The sequence below is a fragment of the Acartia tonsa genome, chromosome 10, assembly GCF_053477335.1.
Source record: "Acartia tonsa isolate MP-2025a chromosome 10, ASM5347733v1, whole genome shotgun sequence".
Classification (NCBI taxonomy): domain Eukaryota; kingdom Metazoa; phylum Arthropoda; class Copepoda; order Calanoida; family Acartiidae; genus Acartia; species Acartia tonsa.
Genome location: NC_137269.1, coordinates 46,218,027 through 46,239,935, shown reverse-complemented (window position 1 = coordinate 46,239,935; position 21,909 = coordinate 46,218,027). Strand labels below are relative to the sequence as shown.

The 21,909-nt window shown below is 30.5% G+C and overlaps 1 protein-coding gene across 1 annotated transcript in view; it reads right to left on the bottom strand.

Annotated features, from left to right (window-relative positions):
- LOC145330168 (uncharacterized) overlaps window positions 1-18,463 on the bottom strand; it is a 30,855-nt gene extending 12,392 nt beyond the window's left edge. Inside the window, exons 1-16 of the mRNA XM_080174762.1 lie at window positions 18,318-18,463; window positions 17,800-17,859; window positions 16,873-16,966; window positions 16,399-16,481; window positions 11,430-11,471; window positions 11,215-11,297; window positions 8,572-8,654; window positions 8,212-8,246; window positions 7,644-7,729; window positions 7,301-7,357; window positions 5,201-5,356; window positions 4,743-4,798; window positions 2,382-2,486; window positions 2,064-2,097; window positions 906-965; window positions 291-408 (exon numbers count right to left, since the gene is read on the bottom strand). Of these exons, the coding sequence (XP_080030888.1) occupies window positions 291-408; window positions 906-965; window positions 2,064-2,097; window positions 2,382-2,486; window positions 4,743-4,798; window positions 5,201-5,356; window positions 7,301-7,357; window positions 7,644-7,729; window positions 8,212-8,246; window positions 8,572-8,654; window positions 11,215-11,297; window positions 11,430-11,471; window positions 16,399-16,481; window positions 16,873-16,966; window positions 17,800-17,859; window positions 18,318-18,344 (1,179 nt within the window). The 5' untranslated portion in view covers window positions 18,345-18,463. The remainder of the gene's footprint in view (window positions 1-290; window positions 409-905; window positions 966-2,063; window positions 2,098-2,381; window positions 2,487-4,742; window positions 4,799-5,200; window positions 5,357-7,300; window positions 7,358-7,643; window positions 7,730-8,211; window positions 8,247-8,571; window positions 8,655-11,214; window positions 11,298-11,429; window positions 11,472-16,398; window positions 16,482-16,872; window positions 16,967-17,799; window positions 17,860-18,317) is intronic.
- Between the last annotated feature and the right edge of the window lie 3,446 nt (window positions 18,464-21,909).

The window sequence follows — 21,909 nt, the reverse complement described above, 5'->3', positions numbered from 1 at the left end:
ACAGTAAAGAAACGGCGGCGCATCCGCCGAAAACCGCCGAGAAACTGCAAAAAAATTCGGCGGGAAACGGCGGTTTTTGGCGGTTGCGCCGCCGTTTCTTCACAGTTCCATATTGTACCTCTATAAAGCAACTGCCATGCAAAATCTCAGACCTGTAACTCTTTTTTTAGTTGAGTTCCTTTGTTGACTTTTAATTTTGGTTTCAAAAAGTGGCACATCCGCCTCCTCCCTTTATCCATTGAAAGACTAACTTATCATTCATTGTCCTATTCTTATTTGCCATAATTTACCTGTATTTCAGAAAGATTGATATTGACCACAGAAACGTTGGGAATTGATGGGAAGATATTTTGAAAGAGATAATTCCACTGGTCACATTCAAAGCAGACATAATTAAGAGTTACATTCCTAAATACATATAAATAAAGTAATTGTATGTGTGTCTATGTGAGAAAGAAGGGGTTGTAATATATTGCCCCATCCATGATAATGACAAATCTTGATCCTGAAAATTATGATTCTACTTTCGATATCTTACGAGTCACACAAATATTTAAAATAAACGGTCAACGCTAATTTTTCAAAATAGAAAATATTGAGAAATACGGTTATTTATATGTTAAACACTACATAAAAGTAAAAAATTTAAAAACTTGACAAGGTTTTTCAGTATGGCTTTGGAACCGATTTATATCCGGTGGATAAGAACCGGTTCTCAGTCATGCTGAAAATAGTGTATCGTATTGTATTATTTCTTTTTTTCTTCGGAAATAAAAAATATTCAATCATATAATAGCCCGTGCCTACGGCGTCTTAGGTCTAACAAAACTGGCTTTAATCTTAAAGTTGTATATTTTTATATCCACGGAAAGCAGTTTATAATACGATGTGATAAATAACATTACCTGACTTTAGCAAGTGCCTGTCCAACCAATTTGACATCCACGCCAGATAAATTCACCATTCTATATAATTAAGATTAGTTTTACAGAAAGATGAAACAAAAATTTAACGTTCTACCATTACTGTATAAGTATAATGAAACCTGGGGATCATCTTCAATCATTAAACAATGAACAAGAACGACAAATTCATGCTCATACCAAATGTAGATTAAAATTATTGTCAGTAAAGTTAAGACACTGCTTTTTTAACCCTACATTATATATCAAGATTTAACTTAATTTCCATAGATTTTTAGCTGATAAATGAAAAGGACGTGTTTATTTTTAGGAATCAGTATAATTTACAGTAAATTGTCCCCTCCCTTCCTAAAAAAAAACAACCACTTTGTTCTTTTTACAAATAGAAATATAGGAATAGAAGCATATTCTGAACCCTTTTTTCGTCAAATCTAAGAAGGAACATTTCTAGCAGACAAAAGTATTGTTTACTTTCGACTCAAGCTGATGTGGATTCTTAAAAAATAATAGACTCGCTACTCGATAGTGAGGCAAACTTATTTTTGTGAAAAATCATCCAAAAGCACATTAAAAATCTACAAAAATTAAACAAAATCATACGTTAATAACCCTTTTAAGATTTTATTTAGGTTTTGTAAATTTTTTTATTCGATTTAGGAGGATTTTTCTCAAAAATAATTTTGCCTCACCAGCGAGTAGCCAGCCTAACTTTTTTTTAAAGAATCCACCTCTGTCTGAAGCTTTCAAATTAAAGACGACATTTTTAGGCAATTAATTCTGATTCCGCAAACCTTTCTACTAAGAAAATATGTTTGTTTACAGCTGACTTTTATCTATGTATGAAATGAAAAAAAAACATGCGTTCGTAACAAATTGTGTACACAATTTCAACCAATGAGATTAAATGTATGTACCGATGCGATTCTCCTATTGGCTCAATCAGACATTACCTCTCTTTCTTAGTACCTTTATTTTTTTACATTTTAACTCTAAAGTATATTCGAGTTGGTAAAATGACAAATGCAATACTGATTGATATTAGGTTCACTGCTAAATATACATAGTAGTTGAAGCAAATTAGGTAATCAACATTGGATAATCAAATGGAGTTGTTATGCATATAATTTTAAAAAAACTTACCTTAAACCAAGAATTTGTGTTTTTGATGTTATCTGTTAAAATCACATTTAATAATAATTGAAGTATGCGATACGATATAAGGGGTGTTTATAAAAGGACACTTTTTTATTGTAATTACTTATAATTAAAGTTGCTTAAACACCGTTATTACCAATACAATGTAAAATGTGAAAAACGTCCCGAATGTCATATTATTTCACCAATTCAGATTCTAAAAAATATTAGGTATAGAGTTTTATGGTAATTTTTCTTTATGTTTCAGGATGGGTCTTATTTATATAATTTTTTTATTTGAAATTATAGGTATTAAAGTTTCCTTTTGGAAGAAGACTGTCCATTGACTTGGAGACATGTCAGGCCCAGATAGGTGGAGTTCCTTTACTCTGACCAGCGCAGCAGCCAGCTCAACTCCGGGTATGTTCACTGAATATATGGATCATGGAATGAAAACGAAGTTAGAGCCCCCCGCAGGGCCTAGAAATAGGCGAAACGCTACTGGGAAAATACGAAAAATCCGCTACTTCGTTTTCTTTCCATGATTCAAACATACCAATAAACAAATATATCCTATAAAAGAAAAGATTTTTATAATTTGTGCAATTAAAAATTCTTTTTATCCGCTGCGACAACAAGCTTATAACACATTTAAAGGGGTAGTTGCACGAAATGCATTTATACTTAACTGCATATGTTTACCTGTTCATTGGTTTAAACTACATTTATATGGCATATATTTGAAAGAATTTTAATTTTCTAACATGTACTTGGAGATGCGATCCCCAATTTTCAAAATTCTTTGAACGTACGAATAAGACTTTTACAGAAATGCTTCGCATCTAGTCTATCCACCTATGTTTAATATAAAGTTTACACTTTATAAGAGTAGAATCTAAATATTTGATTGACGTGCCCCTGCAATTATCAAGCACAACTCAGGCACAGGACACAATTACTTTAGCTAGCCCCGAGGCACCTTTTGTATCTTTTATGCATTTATAGGCCTATCTTTACCAATATAATACCATATATGGGTAACGCTAGCCTAATCATGGTAAATTGTATGTGATTTATTAATGTTATATGCTTATTAAAACATTATGTTTATTGTCAAAGTAATCATGTAACCACTTAGTTCAAGTATGTATGCCTACAACCATAGTTTGATTTACGTCACAAGTTAACGCACAGACACTTTATTAAACAGACAAACGCTTAGATCCTTATTATTAGTTGATGTTATAGCTTGCACTTCTTAAAATATCTCAGTTATTTATTGACTCTCTAACCATCAAGTTCTTCTGGCTTTAAAGGTAATGACTTAGTTGTTTGGCATGCATTGTAGTTTAAATTTAGGACCCTCAGTACTTAGCATGAATTGAGCTTAGGCCTTATGTTAGAATTCTAACACTTAGCACAATTCAATGCTTAGGACTTGAGGCACTTTTCTGTCCTACACTACTTATGATTATTATCACTTATCCTGTAAATATTTTCATACTTAACTTATTCACTTGTAATGTAAATACACTTTATAAAACCATCTTCCTTCTTGAGTGCTTAATATACTTATATAATACCGATCGAATATCATAACCAACCATTTATTCTTAGTTTAAAGCAATATAATACCTCGCGTGGGTCTTTTGTTGAGCTACCACCAGCTCAACCAAATTCGTATTATACTTGTGGGAATAGAGGGATAAGCATTCTAAATTGACGAGCCGACGATGAGAATGTCTATGTGTATTGCAATAAAAGTAGGATTTTTAGTAGTACTCATAGAAGAGCAATCTCCATACCATAATATTGGACAAGCGCCCCATTCGCACTACCATACTTAAAATATCAGGACTTTAAAATCATATTTTTGTGATAGGATGGCTATTTTCAAAAAAAAAACAGCATTATGACTAATTTTGTGATGTCTCATTTTTTTATTTATTGTAATACAAAATAAAATATGTTTGATGGAATACTTGTAACTTTTGCTTTAAATCAATTTTCTGAAATGCACTTCATTAAACAATCCCTTTAATTGTACATGATTTAAAAGTACCTAATTGATAATTTATTAACGATCATTAAATGAAATTACTGTAACACGGACCACTTAACGTCAGGTCCAACAAGCCAGGATATCTAAGGCAGGGGAGCCAAATCTTTCTTTTTCTGTCTTGACACCCGGGGTATTAGGTTAATTAACACCGATCAGACAAACAACTCCTTAATTGCACGACCTGAGTCCTAACTGTGCATGGTGATGAGTTGCGCCTGTTTTGGGCCAAGGCAATCCCACTACCCACAACTATAAATTTCGCGCACCTGACACAACAGCAGTAGGAACCATGTATAACGTCTTTAGTTATGATGTGGTGTTAAGCCAAGTTTCGAACCTATCACCTCCCCGACAACGTGCCGATGCGCTACATGGTGAGCCACGTTCACGGGTCACATCTTAAGAGTAGCTATTGTTTCTACACTGTTTTCCTGTTAGCCTAGTAAATGGATTGGGAATCTCGACTTTATATCTTTATTCAAGAGTCCAAATTTTGTGCTTAGGTCACTAGTGCATAATTTGACAGTGGAAAATTTGTGTAAATTTAGGTTCCGAATTTGCTGGTAAGTTCGTTCATCTCATAATTAGAGTACATTAAAATTTGGTGCAACATCCATTATTACCTAGATCCAGCCCCATTCCCTCAATCGACAAGCTTTCCAGATTATCAGTCATTCTCCTAAACAATTTTTTTTTTAAAGCAAAGCTTTTTTATTATTAAGGTCGGTCTGTCCGTACGTAACAGTTCGCTCTTATTGTTAATTTAGGCATGTTAAAACTATCGTATCAATTTTAAATTTTGTATGATTCATGTAACAGTTATACCTATACAATTTAGAAGCGTAGCAACTCCATTGTTTCTAGAATTTAAATTATGCATGTTATCGTCCTTGTTTATGTCGTAATTTAACAAACAATTAGGCAGATTGTTTCATTAATTTACTTGATTCTTTTCAACGATTGTACCCTAACTATTTTTGTTTCAACTAATCAAAGTCAATTACAGACAGACTAACAAGCCAAAAAACTTATTCTAAGACTTGTAGAGAATCTTCTCTACAAAAAAATAAGATTGTAATACCTTATCATAAACCACCAAAGTTCCGTAGAGATGGCTGAGAAATCTACCAGTTTAAACTCGAGCTTTGTAACAGATGAAAACAAATTTGGAAGTAGGTCCCGCACAAATATATCATCACATGCGGATATTGTATCGTTAATCTGGGTACTTTCACAGCTAAAATTAGAAGCAGAGTTAGAATATTACTAGTGGCAACGCCCCTAGGCTAGGGGTACTATAGGTGGTGGAGAAAGTAAAAAAAATTTGTTAAAGGCGGGGAAGGTGGATTTCTTTCTATGGCACGGTTGGTTTTTTATTAAATGAATAAGTTAGGGTACAATGTTTGGCACTTTCGATATAAGTAAATGATAATAAAAAACCCATAGAATGCGATAATAACTTCAGAAAAATCGAAGAAAATAGTTTTCATACTTAATTAACGTTTTTAAGTTTTTCTTCAAAAAGTTTAGATAAGATGCCTTTAAAAGTCGTCTATGATTTTGTCAGGGATAAAAATGTAACTTTAAAATAAGAATTACAACATATTTTTTTAATTAGTACAAAGTAAAATTTTGAACATTTTATTGATCAGTATATTTTTTAAAGTGTGAAGTAGAAACCTGAATATTTTATCATGAAAATTGTGTTATGATTTGATTGTCTGCTAGATTACAAGAAAAAAGATGCTGACAGTACTTGTTGGTTCTTTAAAAAAAATTAGGTAGATTACTTTCAGAACCCCTCTTTTTGCAACGTTATTTCAATAGAACAGAGCCGTAGTCTTAGTGTACTCAATATCTAGACAGCCAACCATTGTTTTAGAATTGTTCAATTTTTTTAACTTCTGATAAAAACAGAATTAATGGTATTTTTGTAAATATTATACCTCCAAGAAATGGCTATACTTCCCAATCATATGTTGTGTGATATTTAAGAGGAATTATTTTGATATAATGTCATTAAAATATTTGTTGAAAAAAGTGCTATTCTAGCTTATACTTTACATTTTACTGTGTATGATAATTCAAATAAAAGATAATGAAGATTTATATTATATTTAATTGTTATAATTATAAAGAAAAACCTGGAAACAGTAAAAAACTGACTTTATTTTATTGACGTAGGGAAAATTTTGTCAAATATTTGAATAAAAAAACAATATAAAACAAAATAAATTATTTTTAATATAGTCACAAAAAGGCTTAATGTGTTTAGGAAATATTTCATTCACTAATCATGTCATTTAAACTCTATTACACAGAATACAGTGTAAAAGATGTTCTCGTTTTAATTTTAACTAATTTCAAATGCATTTTAATACCTTTTAATGATTTATTTTTTAAAACATCTTTTTATAAAATGTTATTGATTTTTGAAGTTATATGTTAAAATGTTTTTAAATTTTGTTAACATTTTGTTTTAAATGTAGAAAATTGGTAATTCTAAACATTCAAAAAATGATTTTATTAAATTTTCATCACTTAAATTGCATGTTTGATGAAATTTTCAACTGATAATTCAAGAAAAATCGTTTAAGTTTTATTATATTTTACTTTGAAATGTTAAAAAAATATAATTATTGTCAAAAATGTGGAAGTTATACTTCCCTCAAAAAAAAGATTTCAAAAATAGCAAAGGGTGTTATTAGACGTACTTACAGATACAATTGCTAAGTCATTTTGGCCAAACACTAAAATAAAGTTTTTACATCTGAGGGTCCAACCGTGATGGGTGATTCCCATTGGGTGGGTGGTGGTACCCACCCTCTAAATAGTTAAAAACTTTTCCAGGATCTATGAGAAGCTCCGCTGTAAAAATGAACCATATCGGACATAGGACTGTGAACTATACGGGTACTCAAAACATTCACTCATTCGTTGGCTTAAAAACTTTAAAGACTTTAATCAAATCTTGAGTGGTTGGTCAAAATCTTCAGTATTCAAACACATCCACCAATAATTTTAACTTGCAGAAGAGGTAGGTAATTTTGTTTATCACATTTTGTGATTATGATCAATTTGTCAGCCACTGTTTTATTGTTTAAGATCCCTAATTTTAAGGGAAGCTTTGTATTTGCGCCAGCCAGAGATATAGTAGGTAGTAATGAAAATTAAAAGAAACCTGAATTGTATCCTAGCTCCACCATCCTTCCTGTCCTTATCCATGTTGAATAAGTACCTAAAATTGTTATTTATCACATCATATTATAAACAACTTTCCGCGGATATAAGATGTACAATTTAGGCCCGAGATGCCAATGGCGCGGGCTAAAAAACTGGTTTTAATCTTGTTATTGTACATTTTTATATTCATAAAAAACTGGAAATAATTTACTCAAAAAACATTCTGATTCAAATGTTAAAGAGGTTAATTACTTAAAAAGAAAAACTATAGAAGGGAAAAACGAGCTTTTTCTTTTAAATTAATCCATTTCAATTCAAATACCTTGTAAAATTATGCTTACCTAACGTGGGTATCATCGAGGTAGCAACTCTTGACATTAAGAAACTCCAAGTTGTCCACTAGATCTTTAAACACTTTGGCTGGTACCTAGTACAAAATTTTGTCTTTTCTTGTCAAATACTTAGGACAGAAATCATTTTAAAAAAATCACTTTTCAGAAGGAACATGTGTACTTAAGTAGTCCTTTTTTTCGACAGCACACAATTCATATTAATTTACTTTTTACTAATAAATAAAAATAAGGATTGCAACATCCATAAGTAGAGAAGCACAAAGAATTATGGATTGAAAAACAAAAAGTAAATTATCAAGCGGTGGACATAAAAAAAAGAAGAAATAGGAAATATAATTGCAAGATATTAAACTTGAGAGAAAATCACGAATCCTTCATCAAAATATATTAGGTATATGTCCAGAAAAATCAAAGGTCTAGCTTAAATATCACCTGAGTAAATACCATTTCCTCGAGACAGACAGACAGACAAAGTGAATCATAGATTAACTCTGCTTCTTAAAATTTCTTAACTACTTAATAACAAAGTAAGTAGATCAGTATTTAGTGACTATACCTGTGAAAGATCAACCATGGAGACGTGTAATTCCTGTGAAATATAATAAATTTTCCAACATATTAAAACAGAATAGTTACGTAATTATCGCATCCTATTCAAGGCAGCTTTCCGTGGATAGTAAAATGAAAAACTATGGTATTAATTCCTGTTTAGCGGCTTCGTGTGGTCGAAATTTATGCACAAACCTCTTCAAGTTTAGACAATAAAGTCAAGATTCATGAAAAGTCTCAAATCTTTAGCAACCAAAGAATGATAGATCTTTGGGGACAATTATAATTTACAGTCCAATGTCCACTCCCTTCCAGGTGAAACTTGAAACTAAATATTTGTAGGTAGTTGTTGGCAAAATATTTTCCTTTGTGATTTTATTTCTGATGATTGCCTTGAGAACATTCTCTAGTCTGTGGTCAGAGAGGTTGATCTTATTCATATAAACAACTCTAAAATAAAAGGTATTCTTTATAATAAACACCTAAATATATACAATTCAAGGTAAAAAAATGTCTGTCCGTCAATTTATCCCCCTAGATTTAGATAACCGCTAGTAATTTTATAATCTTTTAAACAAAGATTTAATCTACTGCACGGTTAGTTTTTTATTAAATGAATAAGTTAGGGTACAATGTTTGGCACTTTCGATATAAGTAAATGATAATAAAAAAACCCATAGAATGCAATAATAACTTCAGAAAAATCGAAGAAAATAGTTTTCATACTTAATTAACGTTTTTAAGTTTTTCTTCAAAAAGTTTAGATAAGATGCCTTTAAAAGTCGTCTATGATTTTGTCAGGGATAAAAATGTAACTTTAAAATAAGAATTACAACATATTTTTTCAATTAGTACAAAGTAAAATTTTGAACATTTTATTGATCAGTATATTTTTTAAAATGTGAAGTAGAAACCTGAATATTTTATCATGAAAATTGTGTTATGATTTGATTGTCTGCTAGATTACAAGAAAAAAGATACTGACAGTACTTGTTGGTTCTTTTAAAAAAAATTAGGTAGATTACTTTCAGAACCCCTCTTTTTGCAACGTTATTTCAATATAACAGAGCGGTAGTCTTAGTGTACTCAATATCAAGACAGCCAACCATTGTTTTAGAATTGTTCCATTTTTTTAACTTCTGATAAAAACAGAATTAATGGTATTTTTGTAAATATTATACCTCCAAGAAATGGCTATACTTCCCAATCATATGTTGTGTGATATTTAAGAGGAATTATTTTGATATAATGTCATTAAAATATTCGTTGAAAAAAGTGCTATTCTAGCTTATACTTTACATTTTAATGTGTATGATAATTCAAATAAAAGATAATGCAGATTTATATTATATTTAATTGTTATGATTATAAAGAAAAACCTGGAAACAGTAAAAAACTGACTTTATTTTATTGACGTAGGGAAAATTTTGTCAAATATTTGAATAAAAAAACAATATGAAACAAAATAAATTATTTTTAATATAGTCACAAAAAGGCTTAATGAGTTTAGGAAATATTTCATTCACTAATCATGTCATTTAAACTCTATTAAACAGAATACAGTGTAAAAAGATGTTCTCGTTTTAATTTTAAGTAATTTCAAATGCATTTTAATACCTTTTAATGATTTATTTTTTTAAACATCTTTTTATAAAATGTTATTGATTTTTGAAGTTATATGTTAAAATGTTTTTAAATTTTGTTAACATTTTGTTTTAAATGTAGAAAATTGGTAATTCTAAACATTCAAAAAATGATTTTATTAAATTTTCATCACTTAAATTGCATGTTTAATGAAATTTTCAACTGATAATTCAAGAAAAATCGTTTAAGTTTTATTATATTTTACTTTGAAATGTTAAAAAAATATAATTATTGTCAAAATGTGGAAGTTATACTTTCCTCAAAAAAAGACTTAAAACATGCAAATTAACACGTGTAATGAGATTTTTTTTCTTTCAGGTTTAATTTTAAGTAATAATTGATATTTTTTGTAAAAAGGATTTTATATAAAAAGTTTTAAAACTCGAGTTATGTAGTGGTACTAAAAAAGGTTGCGAATTTATGCAATTTTCTTGCAAAAAAATTTTTCTAGGATTTTAAAAATAGCAAAGGGTGTTATTAGATGTACTTACAGATACAATTGCTAAGTCATTTTGGCCAAACACTAAAATAAAGTTTTGACATCTGAGGGTCCAACCGTGACTGGTCCTAAATTATTTTTAAATGTCATGACAACAAAGCTTTTTTATATCAATACTTGAAAATTTCATTCTTTATCATAATTTTTATGTATTTTTCAAATAAACTAATCTTAGATATTATATTAGGTTTTTTTAAAGGAAAATTTCTGGACGGGAACACCTTGTTTTTTTTCTCCAAAAGTTGGTTTGATCGCACAACTTTACCCCCAACATCTTGTGAAATAAAGGTAGGGGGGGGGGGGGGCGAGTAAAGAAAAATATCCCAAAACCATGTAGATTTCGAAAAATAGAGAACTTTATCGTTTCATTGGTTATCAAATCTTACCTCACTAGCAAAAAAACCTTACTTCTTTAACTTTAACCTAAAACTATTTCATTAAGGGTTGTCAATCCGTCCAATTTTTGGACTGGATTCGGATTCTTACAAAAATCCGTGGATTCCGGATTCTATCAATATTTTAAAATAAATTAAGGGAACTGGGTACTGGGAAGAATCTAAAGCTGCGTTTTTTCATATTTTCACAGTAGTTTTCTTCTATTTTTAGGCCCTACAGCGGCCAAAATGACTTTGTTAAAAATCAAAATATATATTCAAAAACTCAAGGCACTAATTTTAGCTTAACAATTAACAATTCGAATCCGCTATTGAAATAACGGATTCCGGATTCGCATTCTGGATTCCAAAAATGTCCAAAAATTGGACGGATTTCAGATTCGGATTGCCAACCCTAACTTCATTATCTTTAAAGTTTGTCCTAGTGTAACAGCGACTTATTTTGAATGTTATGTATTAAAAAATATTATACCTAACACTTGCAAGAGCATCTCCAATCAAAGCTTCTTCTACATATTCTAGATTTTGTCCATAGGATATATCCAAACTTTCAATCTAAAAGACAATAGGTAGTAAATGACTGTCATGTTAAAAATGTTATTAATCAATTTGATTTTATTAAGCCTTAATAGGTACCAATTTTTCATTAAAATCATTCAGTAAAAACAGTGTTTAAATAAATTTTACCTGTTTTGTGTTTATTACGCTGTACAGTAAAGTACACCAGTCCTAAAAAAAATACAATATAAAATATATAAATTGCTAATAAGGTTTTTTATCTGTAGCTTAAGATTTTGATAACTACAGAAATGATTGAGTTCTTTATTTAATGGAAACTCACTATAGGTTTTAAGTATTTTTCAAATTCAATTGAATCTCTGGGTTTTATTTATGATTTTAATTAAATATTATGTAAGGGGGGCGTCGGATCTGACACTTTTGCGTAAACAGGGTGCATAGGCTTTGTGTTAGGAGTTAGAGGATAGGTTATTTGGGAAAAAAGTTTACATTTGGGGTATATTTTTCTTATATTTAAAAAATTTTTTGATAGGTATCCAGGTTCAGGTGCTGCAGGCTGGAAGGTCGTTTCTGGACAGGTATAAATGAAAAAAAAAATTTGTTTGAAGAGTTAGAGATCAACTTATTAATCCAAATATGCATCTTTAGGGATGTTATGGGCATATATGAAGAGAAAATAAAAATCAGCTTCCAGGTTCAGGTACTGCAGGCCTCCAGGTGAATTCTGGACAGGTAAAAACTGAAAATTTTTACTTTTGAAGTTAGAACAAACCTTATTTAATAAAAGTTGCTACTTTATGGATGGTATGAACTAATTTAAAGAAAATTTTGAAATCGGGCTCCAGGTTCAGGTACTGCAGGCATCCAGGTGGATCCTGGACAGGTAAAAACTAAAAATTTTCACTTTTAAAGTTAGAGCAAAACTTATTTAACAAAAGTTGCTACTTTATGGATAGTATTAACTTATTTGAAGAAAAATTTGAAATCAGGCTCCAGGTTCAGGTACTGCAGGCCTCCAGGTGGATTCTGGACAGGTAAAAACTAAAAAAATTTCACTTTTAAAGTTAGAGCAAAACTTATTTAACAAAAGTTGCTACTTTATGGATAGTATTAACTCAATTGAAGAAAAATTTGAAATTGGGCTCCAGGTTCAGGTACTTCAGGCCTCCAGGTGGTTCCTGGACAGGTAAAAACAAAAAATTTTCACTTTTAAAGTTAGAGCATAACTTATTTAACAAAAGTTGCTACTTTATGGATAGTTTTACCTTAATTGAAGAAAAATTTTAAATCGGGCTCCAGGTTCAGGTACTGCAGGACTCCAGGTGGATCCTGGACAGGTAAAAACTAAAAATTTTCACTTTTAAAGTTAGAGCATAATTTATTTAACAGAAGTTGCTACTTTATGGATAGTATTAACTATATTGAAGAAAAATATGAAATCGGGCTCAAGGTTCAGGTACTGCAGGCCTCCAGGTGAATGATAGACAGGTAAAAACTGAAAATTTTTATTTTTGAAGTTAAAACAAAACTTATTTTACAAAGTTTGCTACTTTATGGATGGTATTAACCAATTTGAAGATAAATTTGAAATCGGGCTCAAGGTTCAGGTACTGCAGGCCTCCATTTGAATTCTGGACAGGTAAAAACTGAAAATTTTTACTTTTGAAGTTAGAACAAAACTTATTTAACAAAAGTTGCTACTTTATGGATAGTATTAACTCATTTGAAGAAAAATTTGAAATCGAGCTCAAATTTCATATACTGTATGCCTGCTGGTGGATTCTGGACATGTAAAAATTAAAATATTTAACTTAAGAGTTCGAACTATATCTATTTAACTAATTCAAAGGTTCAAGTTAAATCCAACCATTTTGTTACATTTTGAATTATATCTTCAAAAATAATATTAACAATCGACTAGAATAAAAAAACAAAAAAAAACATTGTCAACAGGTCAGTCACTAAAGGAAGCCTGCAGGAAATACACTGCTCTAACTGCGGTAAAAATCCAACAAGTAGACACAATACCATTAATTTGATACAAAAAAGTTATTGAAGTTTAAGGCTTCGAATTCGGGGAATTAAGCCTAATTGTGGCAGTCTTTCAGCAATTAAAGGGGGGGGGGGGGATAAAATGTGGTGACTCGTGCCACGACATACCAGCAATTTTATTTTGGATGCTACTCCCTTAGTTTTAGAGATAATTGGGTGAAATCTTTTGGGTTGGGTCACTAATTACCCCAAGTTTTGGTATCTTTAAAAAAAAACGGCGTTTGGACCGCCGCTCCCGCCATTTTCCGCCGCCGCCTAAAAAAAAATTTCTCGCCGAATTAGGCAATTTAGAATCATTTGAGACCATGTTATTTTTTTCAAAAATTTTTCCCCTTATAACCAACCCTGCGGTCATTTTTTTCAAATTCTCGTTTATCAAGGATTCAAGGTATATCTTAAATTCAGTGCTTCTCCTGTTCTTTTAAAGATATTGAAACAAAATCTTTTGAGGTAGGTCAGTAAAAAATATTTGATTAAAAAATGGCGACGGAACAGTACAGCCGCTCCCGCCTTCCACCACCGTTTTCTGCCGCCGCCAAATATAATTTTTTTATTGCATTTCTCGCCGAATTAGGCAATTTGAAATCATTTGAGACCATGTTTTTTTTTCAAAAATTTTTACCCTTTTTTGGGCGGTGGCGGAAAACGGCGGTGAACGGCGGGAGCGGCGGTCCCGCCGCCGTTTTTTTTGAAAGATACCAAAACTTGGGGTAATTACTGACCCAGCCCAAAAGATTTCACCCAATTATCTCTAAAACTAAGGGAGTAGCATCCAAAATAAAATTGCTGGTATGTCGTGGCACGAGTCACCACATTTTACCCCCCCCCCTCCCCTTTAAAGGAAGCCTGCAAGAAATACCACACTTTAACTGCTGAAAGACTGCCACAAGTAGACTAAATACCCCAAATTTGAGGCCTTCAGCTTCTATAACAAAAAAGTTCTAGGCATTTTAAAATGACATTTTATATACAATGAAAATTTTGAAAGAATTGCAATGCTCATGTTGAAAACTTTGAAATTGAACTACGTGGCCTAGAAACAAAATTATAAGCTTATTTTTGTCATAAATTTAGGTTTCCAGTAACTAATTATAATTTTACAATAAAAATACCCATTTTTATAGTTAAAATCATTTTAAAAAATTAAGTTTAACTTGCATTGTACCGAATGTACTGTAGCCAATCAGAAGGCTGAATCAGCTTAACAACCAATCACAGCTAAGCTTGTAATAGTTTACCCCTTTGTTTCCGCTATGATTTTCGTTTAAAAATGCAATTTAAATCGATTTTTTTTATAGATTTTTACTATGAAATGTGGTGTTTTTATTGTAAAAATGTAATCAGTTACCGGCAATCAAAGTTTCTGACAAAGATAAGGTTATAATTTTGTGTCTAGGCGACGTAATTTAATATCGTTTTTTTCTTTTAAGAGCATTGGATATCTTTCAAAAATTTCATTGTACATAAAATGCTATTTTGAAATACCTAGAACTTTTTTGTTATTGAAGCTGAAGGCTTTAAATTTGGTGTTTTGGGTCTACTTGTGGCAGTCTTTCAGCAGTTAAAGCGTGGTATTTCTTGCAGGCGTCCTTTAAATTATTTAATACTAGCCACAAAGTAGCAACTTTTGTTTTAACTTCAAAGGTATTATTTTTAGTTTTTACCTATCAAGAATCCACCTGGGGACCCGCAGTACCAGAACCGGGAGCCTGATTTCAAATTTATCATCAAATTGGTTAATACTATCCATAAAGTAGCAACTATTGTTAGATAAGTTAGGCTCTAAATTTAAAAGTGAAAATTTTTAGTTTATACCTGTCCAGGATCCACCTGGAGGCCTGCAGTACCTGAACCTGGAGCCCGATTTCAAATTTATCTTCAAATAAATTAATACTATCCATAAAGTAGCAAACTTTGTAAAACAAGTTTTGTTCTAACTTCAAAAATAAAAATTTTCAGTTTTTTACCTGTCCAGGATCCACCTGGAGGCCTGCAGTACCTGAACCTGGAGCCCGTTTTCAAATTTTTCTTCAATTGAGTTACTACTATCCATAAAGTAGCAACTTCTGTTAAATAAGTTTTGCTCTAACTTTAAAAGTGAAAATTTTTAGTTTTTACCTGTCCAGGATCCACCTGGAGTCCTGCAGTAACTGAACCTGGAGCCCGATTTCAAATTTATCTTCAAATAAATTAATACTATCCATAAAGTAGCAAACTTTGTAAAACAAGTTTTGTTCTAACTACAAAAATAAAATTTTTCAGTTTTTACCTGTCCAGGATCCACCTGGAGGCCTGAAGTACCTGAACCTGGAGCCCGATTTCAAATTTTTCTTTAAATTAGTTCATACCATCCATAAAGTAGCAACTTTTATTAAATAAGGTTTGTTCTAACTTCAAAAGTAAAAATTTTCAGTTTTTACCTGTCCAGAATTCACCTGGAGGCCTGCAGTACCTGAACCAGGAGGCTGATTTTTATTATCTCTTCATATTTGCTCATAACATCCCTAAAGATGCATATTTGGATTAATAAGTTGATCTCTAACTCTTCAAACTATTTTTTTTTTTCATTTATACCTGTCCAGAAAAGACCTTCCAGCCAGCAGCACCTGAACCTGGATACCTATCAAAAATTTTTTTAATATAAGAAAAATATACCCCAAATGTAAACTTTTTTCCTAAATAACCTATCCTCTAACTCCTAACACAAAGCCTATGCACCCTGTTTACGCAAAAGTGTCAGATCCGACGCCCCCCTTTATTGAAGAAACTTTATTTGTGACTTAATAGCTACAAGAAACTAATTCAATTATAATCATTCTATATCTCAAACATCAAGAAGGAAGGGGTCAATGGGCTGTTCATTATACTCGTCCCCAAAGGTTTATAATAATGATTTCTTATTCGTTGGCTTAACAAGTTTGCGGACTTTTAGTGAATTTTGATTGGTTGGTTTATTAAGAAGTGTCCAATCGTTTCAAATACGAATTGTAATCTATAGAAAGGTTAATTTTGTGTATGATCATTGGGAACATACTTCAATTTATCGGCTATTGCCTTACTCCTTCGTAATGTTACTCTAACATACCTTTGGAAGAAGGTAAAGATAAGACAGATCTACATGAGTAATTTCATGGAATCTTGGTATATCTGGCAACGGTGATTCGTTTCCTGAAAAATATACAATGCAATGGATATATTATTACATGGATCTTACACCAGAATTTTCATGTTCTCTACTAAAATGGAACTTATAGCTAGCTAAAATAACGACATCCCCATCTTAATCCTTAACCCTATCTCCCCTATTCTTACTACATGAACGAACAGACCAATAAACGAGTTTCATGTTAGCAACCTTAATTGACGACAATTTTTCTCCTGGTATAATATCCATGTATATTCTATATTCATTCATACAACAGGTTATGAGAGAAAAGATGTATTTTTAAAAAAATGAGTAGCTATTTAAATCTATCTGATATTTTATTGTAGGTATCTCATTTTCAAGTTGTTCCTTTATCCAATATTTACCTAAAAAAATTTTTTAAAGAAGGCTTACCATTGATAACTCTATTTATCATATACTTCTTGCTTATTCTCGTATTAGCCCAAAGTTTATGCGACACTCCAACATTATAGCAACGTTTAGACAACTGAATAAGGTGACTTTCCCAATTAAATAATAGTGAACCACTTCACATTTAAATTCCCCCCCCCCCCCTCCTCTAAACCAACAAGTTGAACTCCTACGATTAGACTACTCAATCAAAATTTTTTTATCCCTAACAAGTTTTCACTTTCCGAACCCTTCCACTAAAACAGAACCCTGTGGGACAACTCTAACCAAGTATAACCAAATATGACTTCATTTAATAAGCCACAGTACAATTATTCAGTCAAGGAGTAAACAAATTGCATGCTTGATAAAGTAGGGTATAGTTAAAAAGCAAAATAAATCTAAAATAATATTTGGGGGGGGGGGGGGGCAGATATAAATTCCGTCAAGTTAAACCTCTACAATAATACTACCTCTACCAAACTTCTGATATCCCTCATAAGTTTTCACATACCTAACCCTCTGGGACTCTAACGCGGACCTGTTTTAAGCCCCTAACCCTATAGTACAACTCTAACCATGCATTACCTAATATAACTTCAGATACAAAGCAAGAGTTCATACAGAATCAAGAATCGTATGGCTCATGGAAAGAAAACGAAGTGGCGGATTTCGTCGTATTTTCAAAGTAGCTTTTCTCCTATTTCTAACTCTGATGGGCATATTTTCTAACCCTACAGGGCAATCATTAACATTTACCTTTCCTAATCAACCTGTCAAAGCAACTGCATGTGAATACTCGACGAAACCCACTACTTCGATTTCTTTCCATGGTCTAGGTATTTTTTGAGAGTGAGAACGGGGGGTGGGGTAGCCGGTATTATGTTGGTATATAATGTTGTTTAACTCAGTTTTAAAATGGGAAAGTGCCTGAATAAAGTTACACAGATCTCGAGTATCAAGGAACCATAATATCTTCTCCAAAATTTCCTAAATATAAATTTTTAAAGAACTTGATAGAGAGAGAGGGAACATTGGGCTGTTTATTATAATACTAGTCCACAAAGTTATATGACAGCGTTATCTTATTCTTTAGTCTAACAGCTTTGGGGATTTATAGTGAATTTTCATTGGTTTGTTCATTAAGTTGAGTGTCCAAGCGTTTTAATCACTTATTGTTATCTATTGACTGGGTAATTTTGTGAATCATCATTGGGGATGTAATTGTACAATGTACATCAATATCTATCTGCCATTTAAATCCCCCAGGACTTCATGTTTTCAATTTTATAAATAAATTTAATTAAAATACAAATGATATATAATACAGAACATTCCACAAGAAATTTCTTTTTTCAAAGGCCAATAATAAAAATATTTACTTAAAAATTTTATTTGAATAAAAATCGTTTATATATAAATTATTGCTAAAATTATTTTCTAATTACCTGAGGCAACTTATAAGTCAAATCCATTTTATGTTCAATAATCCTAAAACTTAATTTACATCAAATTCTCCTCCTTTCTAGAATTTAAAGATTTGTTTGGAAGAAAACAGCTGACTGTCAAAATAAAGTTTACGTCAAGTTGCCAAACTATTCGTGGATTTTCTACCAAAATTATTTTCGAGGATTTTTTTTTAACAAAAAATAATTTCGAGGATTTATAGTCTACCAATTTATATTTTTCATTTTTTTCAGTAAAAATATTACATTGCACTTGTTGCAAATATATTTGCATCATTGCAAAAATGTACAACCAGCTCCACGTATAGTGAAGCGCACATTGGTATTCAAGGCTTTGCTTTAAAGCAGTCATTATGTAGTTATCATGTATTAAACATCATGCAATAAGTTAAGAAAATAAAGGTATAATATTGAGTTATCTTTTGTATATAGTAAAATGTATTTTGGTATTTTGGTTATACAAAGTGTTAAAGAGAACAAAAATGTTACAATGGAGGCACTAAGAGAACAACAACAGGGTATTGTATTTTTTAATTAAATATATTTTGCTTTAACATCTTTTTTTAAAAAGGTGGGGTATTCCACTAGCGTCACTTATAATTATTTAAAGGTAGATTATTCACTAGCGTCATTCATTAATATTTATACAAATTTGTATAAACATAGTACTATAAATACACTCATATCAACATTTCCACATTTATATGTATATATTAATTTTTATATTATTGATTATCTCATACAATGTTAATCAATATTATCAAAAAAAAGGTAATTCTGAAGGTTGTGTAACATTCTTTTTATAACTTGGTTTATACAAAGTTACATCACAAATTTTAAAATTGAAACATAACTAAATGTTAAATCATTTTAACATTAGTATAATAATTTTTGCTTAAGTTAGTTAATTCTTTCTATATTAACATAACTTTCTCAAAATTATAAAAATAAAAGGTATTTCTAAAAATCTAATACTAAAGGTTAAATCATATCAATATTCATATAATAACTTTTGCTAAGTTGGTTAATTCTTACTATATTGACTAAACTTTCTCAAGAATGCAAAACAAGGAGTATAAATTTTGAAATATAACTAAAGGTTAAATCATTTTAACATTTGTATAATAACTTTTGCAAGTTAGTTAATTCTTTCTATATTAACATAGCTTACTCAAGATTTTATATAAATAATAGGTATTTCTAAAACTCTAAAGCTAAAAGGTTGAACGTATTAGTTAAATAATTTATCAAAATATCAGGTACTCAAGTGATTTGTAACTTCCCTTGGTAGATTTATATAAAACTGGCTAAAGACAATCAAAGAAATAAAATTGATGCTAACAAATATTTAACAAAAGTTAATATCATTCATATTTTATATAAAATATTTTTGTTTATATAATCAAGCATGTCTCAGTCCGACGATGAGACATCTATTGGAATGCCTCGTTTATTTAACCATACATGGGGGCGTTTTACTAACCAAAAACGTTATAAGGGTCAAAATCAACAAAATTCGTATTCTTATAGTAATAATCAACAGATAACAACTTTGCAACAAAACATGGCCAAAATGTATAAAAAGATGCAAACTATGCAAAGGACACTACATAGTCTAAGTGTTCAAGGTTCAGATACACAAAGTCTTAGGGCACCAGGTCCTATCGCACAAAACTTTTTAAATTCTAATAACGATGGAAATTATAGGTTTATGTCAAATGATGTTCAGATTAATACTAGAGGGATGTCTAGGATTCATCAAACAGAATATGTCAATAAAAATGATTCAGATTGTTTTTTAGAAAAAGTCAAAACATCCAAAATATACAAATGAAAACAACTAAATCATGTCAGAGTAACAAATCTGATGTTTTAAAGATTGTAAATAATAAAACCCAAAACATTGTAGATTGTAAAAATTGCGTTTTTTCCCGTGTTTCAAAAAGTGTTAATAAACCACAAAGTACTTATGTAAGTAGTCATAACATTATGGATTTCACAGAAAGCCAAATTACTTCTGACAATAAGTCTATTGGTGACAATTATATATCAAGTAATATTTCATGTCCTCCCATTCTTTCTAATAATGATAATATAAGTCAGCGTAATAAGGTTAATCATATACAAAGTAATTTTGTAAGTATGCAAACTCCCATTCCTTCTAATAATGAGAATATAAATAATCATAATAAGGTTAATCAGGTGCAAAATAATTTTGTAAGTATGCAAACACCCATTCTTTCTAATAATGAGAATATAAATAATCATAATGAGGTTAATCAGGTGCAAAATAATTTTGTAAGTATGCAAACTCCCATTCTTTCTAATGTCGTTGAAATACTAAAATTAGATACAAGACTTTCTCTTTTAGTTTTAAATGTTAAATATTTAGTACAGTTTTTTTCACCCTTGCTGCTCAAAACACTAATGCTCGTATATTTTATAAACTATAATCCTAAATTACATCTCTGTGTCCTTGGTTTACTTGTTTATTTACTTTGTGTTAATATACTAGTAAAAAGATTACACCCTAAAAGATTAAAATACTTAATAGCAAACAAATGTAAAAAGTCTTATCTCGGTAAGCCATTCAAATCATCAAAGGTTAAATTTAAATTTTCTAACATAGGTAGATTTTACAAAAATCTGAAAAGTAAAGTCCTGTTAAGCACATTGATTAGATATGAGTGGATTATTTGTAAAAACATGTTATCAATTGCTTATTAGCTTATCTATTACCTAACTATAGTTTAAAGGGAACAAATACACTAGAAATCGTATAAATATTACCAAGTATCCATTATAATGTTAAATTGGCAAGAACTACAAAAAAAGCCATATAAAACTACAGCTCTCTATTAAAGATAACTCTATTTTTGTGTTTATTTTTCATTGTTGTTGTTGTAACTCAGAACAAGGCCCGCACTTGCGGGCTGTCAAGGCTGAGTAGGTTGAAAACACACCCAGATATAGCCAGGCTAACAACCAACCAAGCCTAAAAAACAAACTTGCAAAATCACCTTCTGACTTTTAAATCCAATGCGCAACTATCTGCCATACAAAACATAAAAAAAAAAATTGTGTATTGAATGATAGGATATCTAATCTAATTTGATTACAGTTTTAATTCAAAACCTGCTTAGTAATTCAAAGAAATTCGAAATTAATATAATTATGAAGTAAATTTTAGAGTAACATTTAAAATATTAACTTAAATCTTTTCTAATAATTCTGTTTGCAAAATAAAAACACTTTTTCCTACCAGACACATTAATTTTGAAGGTACGCCTGCATGACAAACTTGCGATATTAAAAAGAGAGCATTTAAAATTGCAAAACTTTTTTATAGCTTAAACTTATCTAGTAAATTTTATGTAACATAACTAAGGATTACTAATATCATAAGATATCTTCTGTTTGCATATTGATATTTTATTGATATATACTTTTTACTTTTTACTTTTGTTAAAATATATATTTAATCTTTTAGTAATTAAGTAGTTATCACTATTACCACAAGTTATACTTTAGTTGTTCTTTGCTTAAATGCTTAAACATCTATACTTAACAAGTT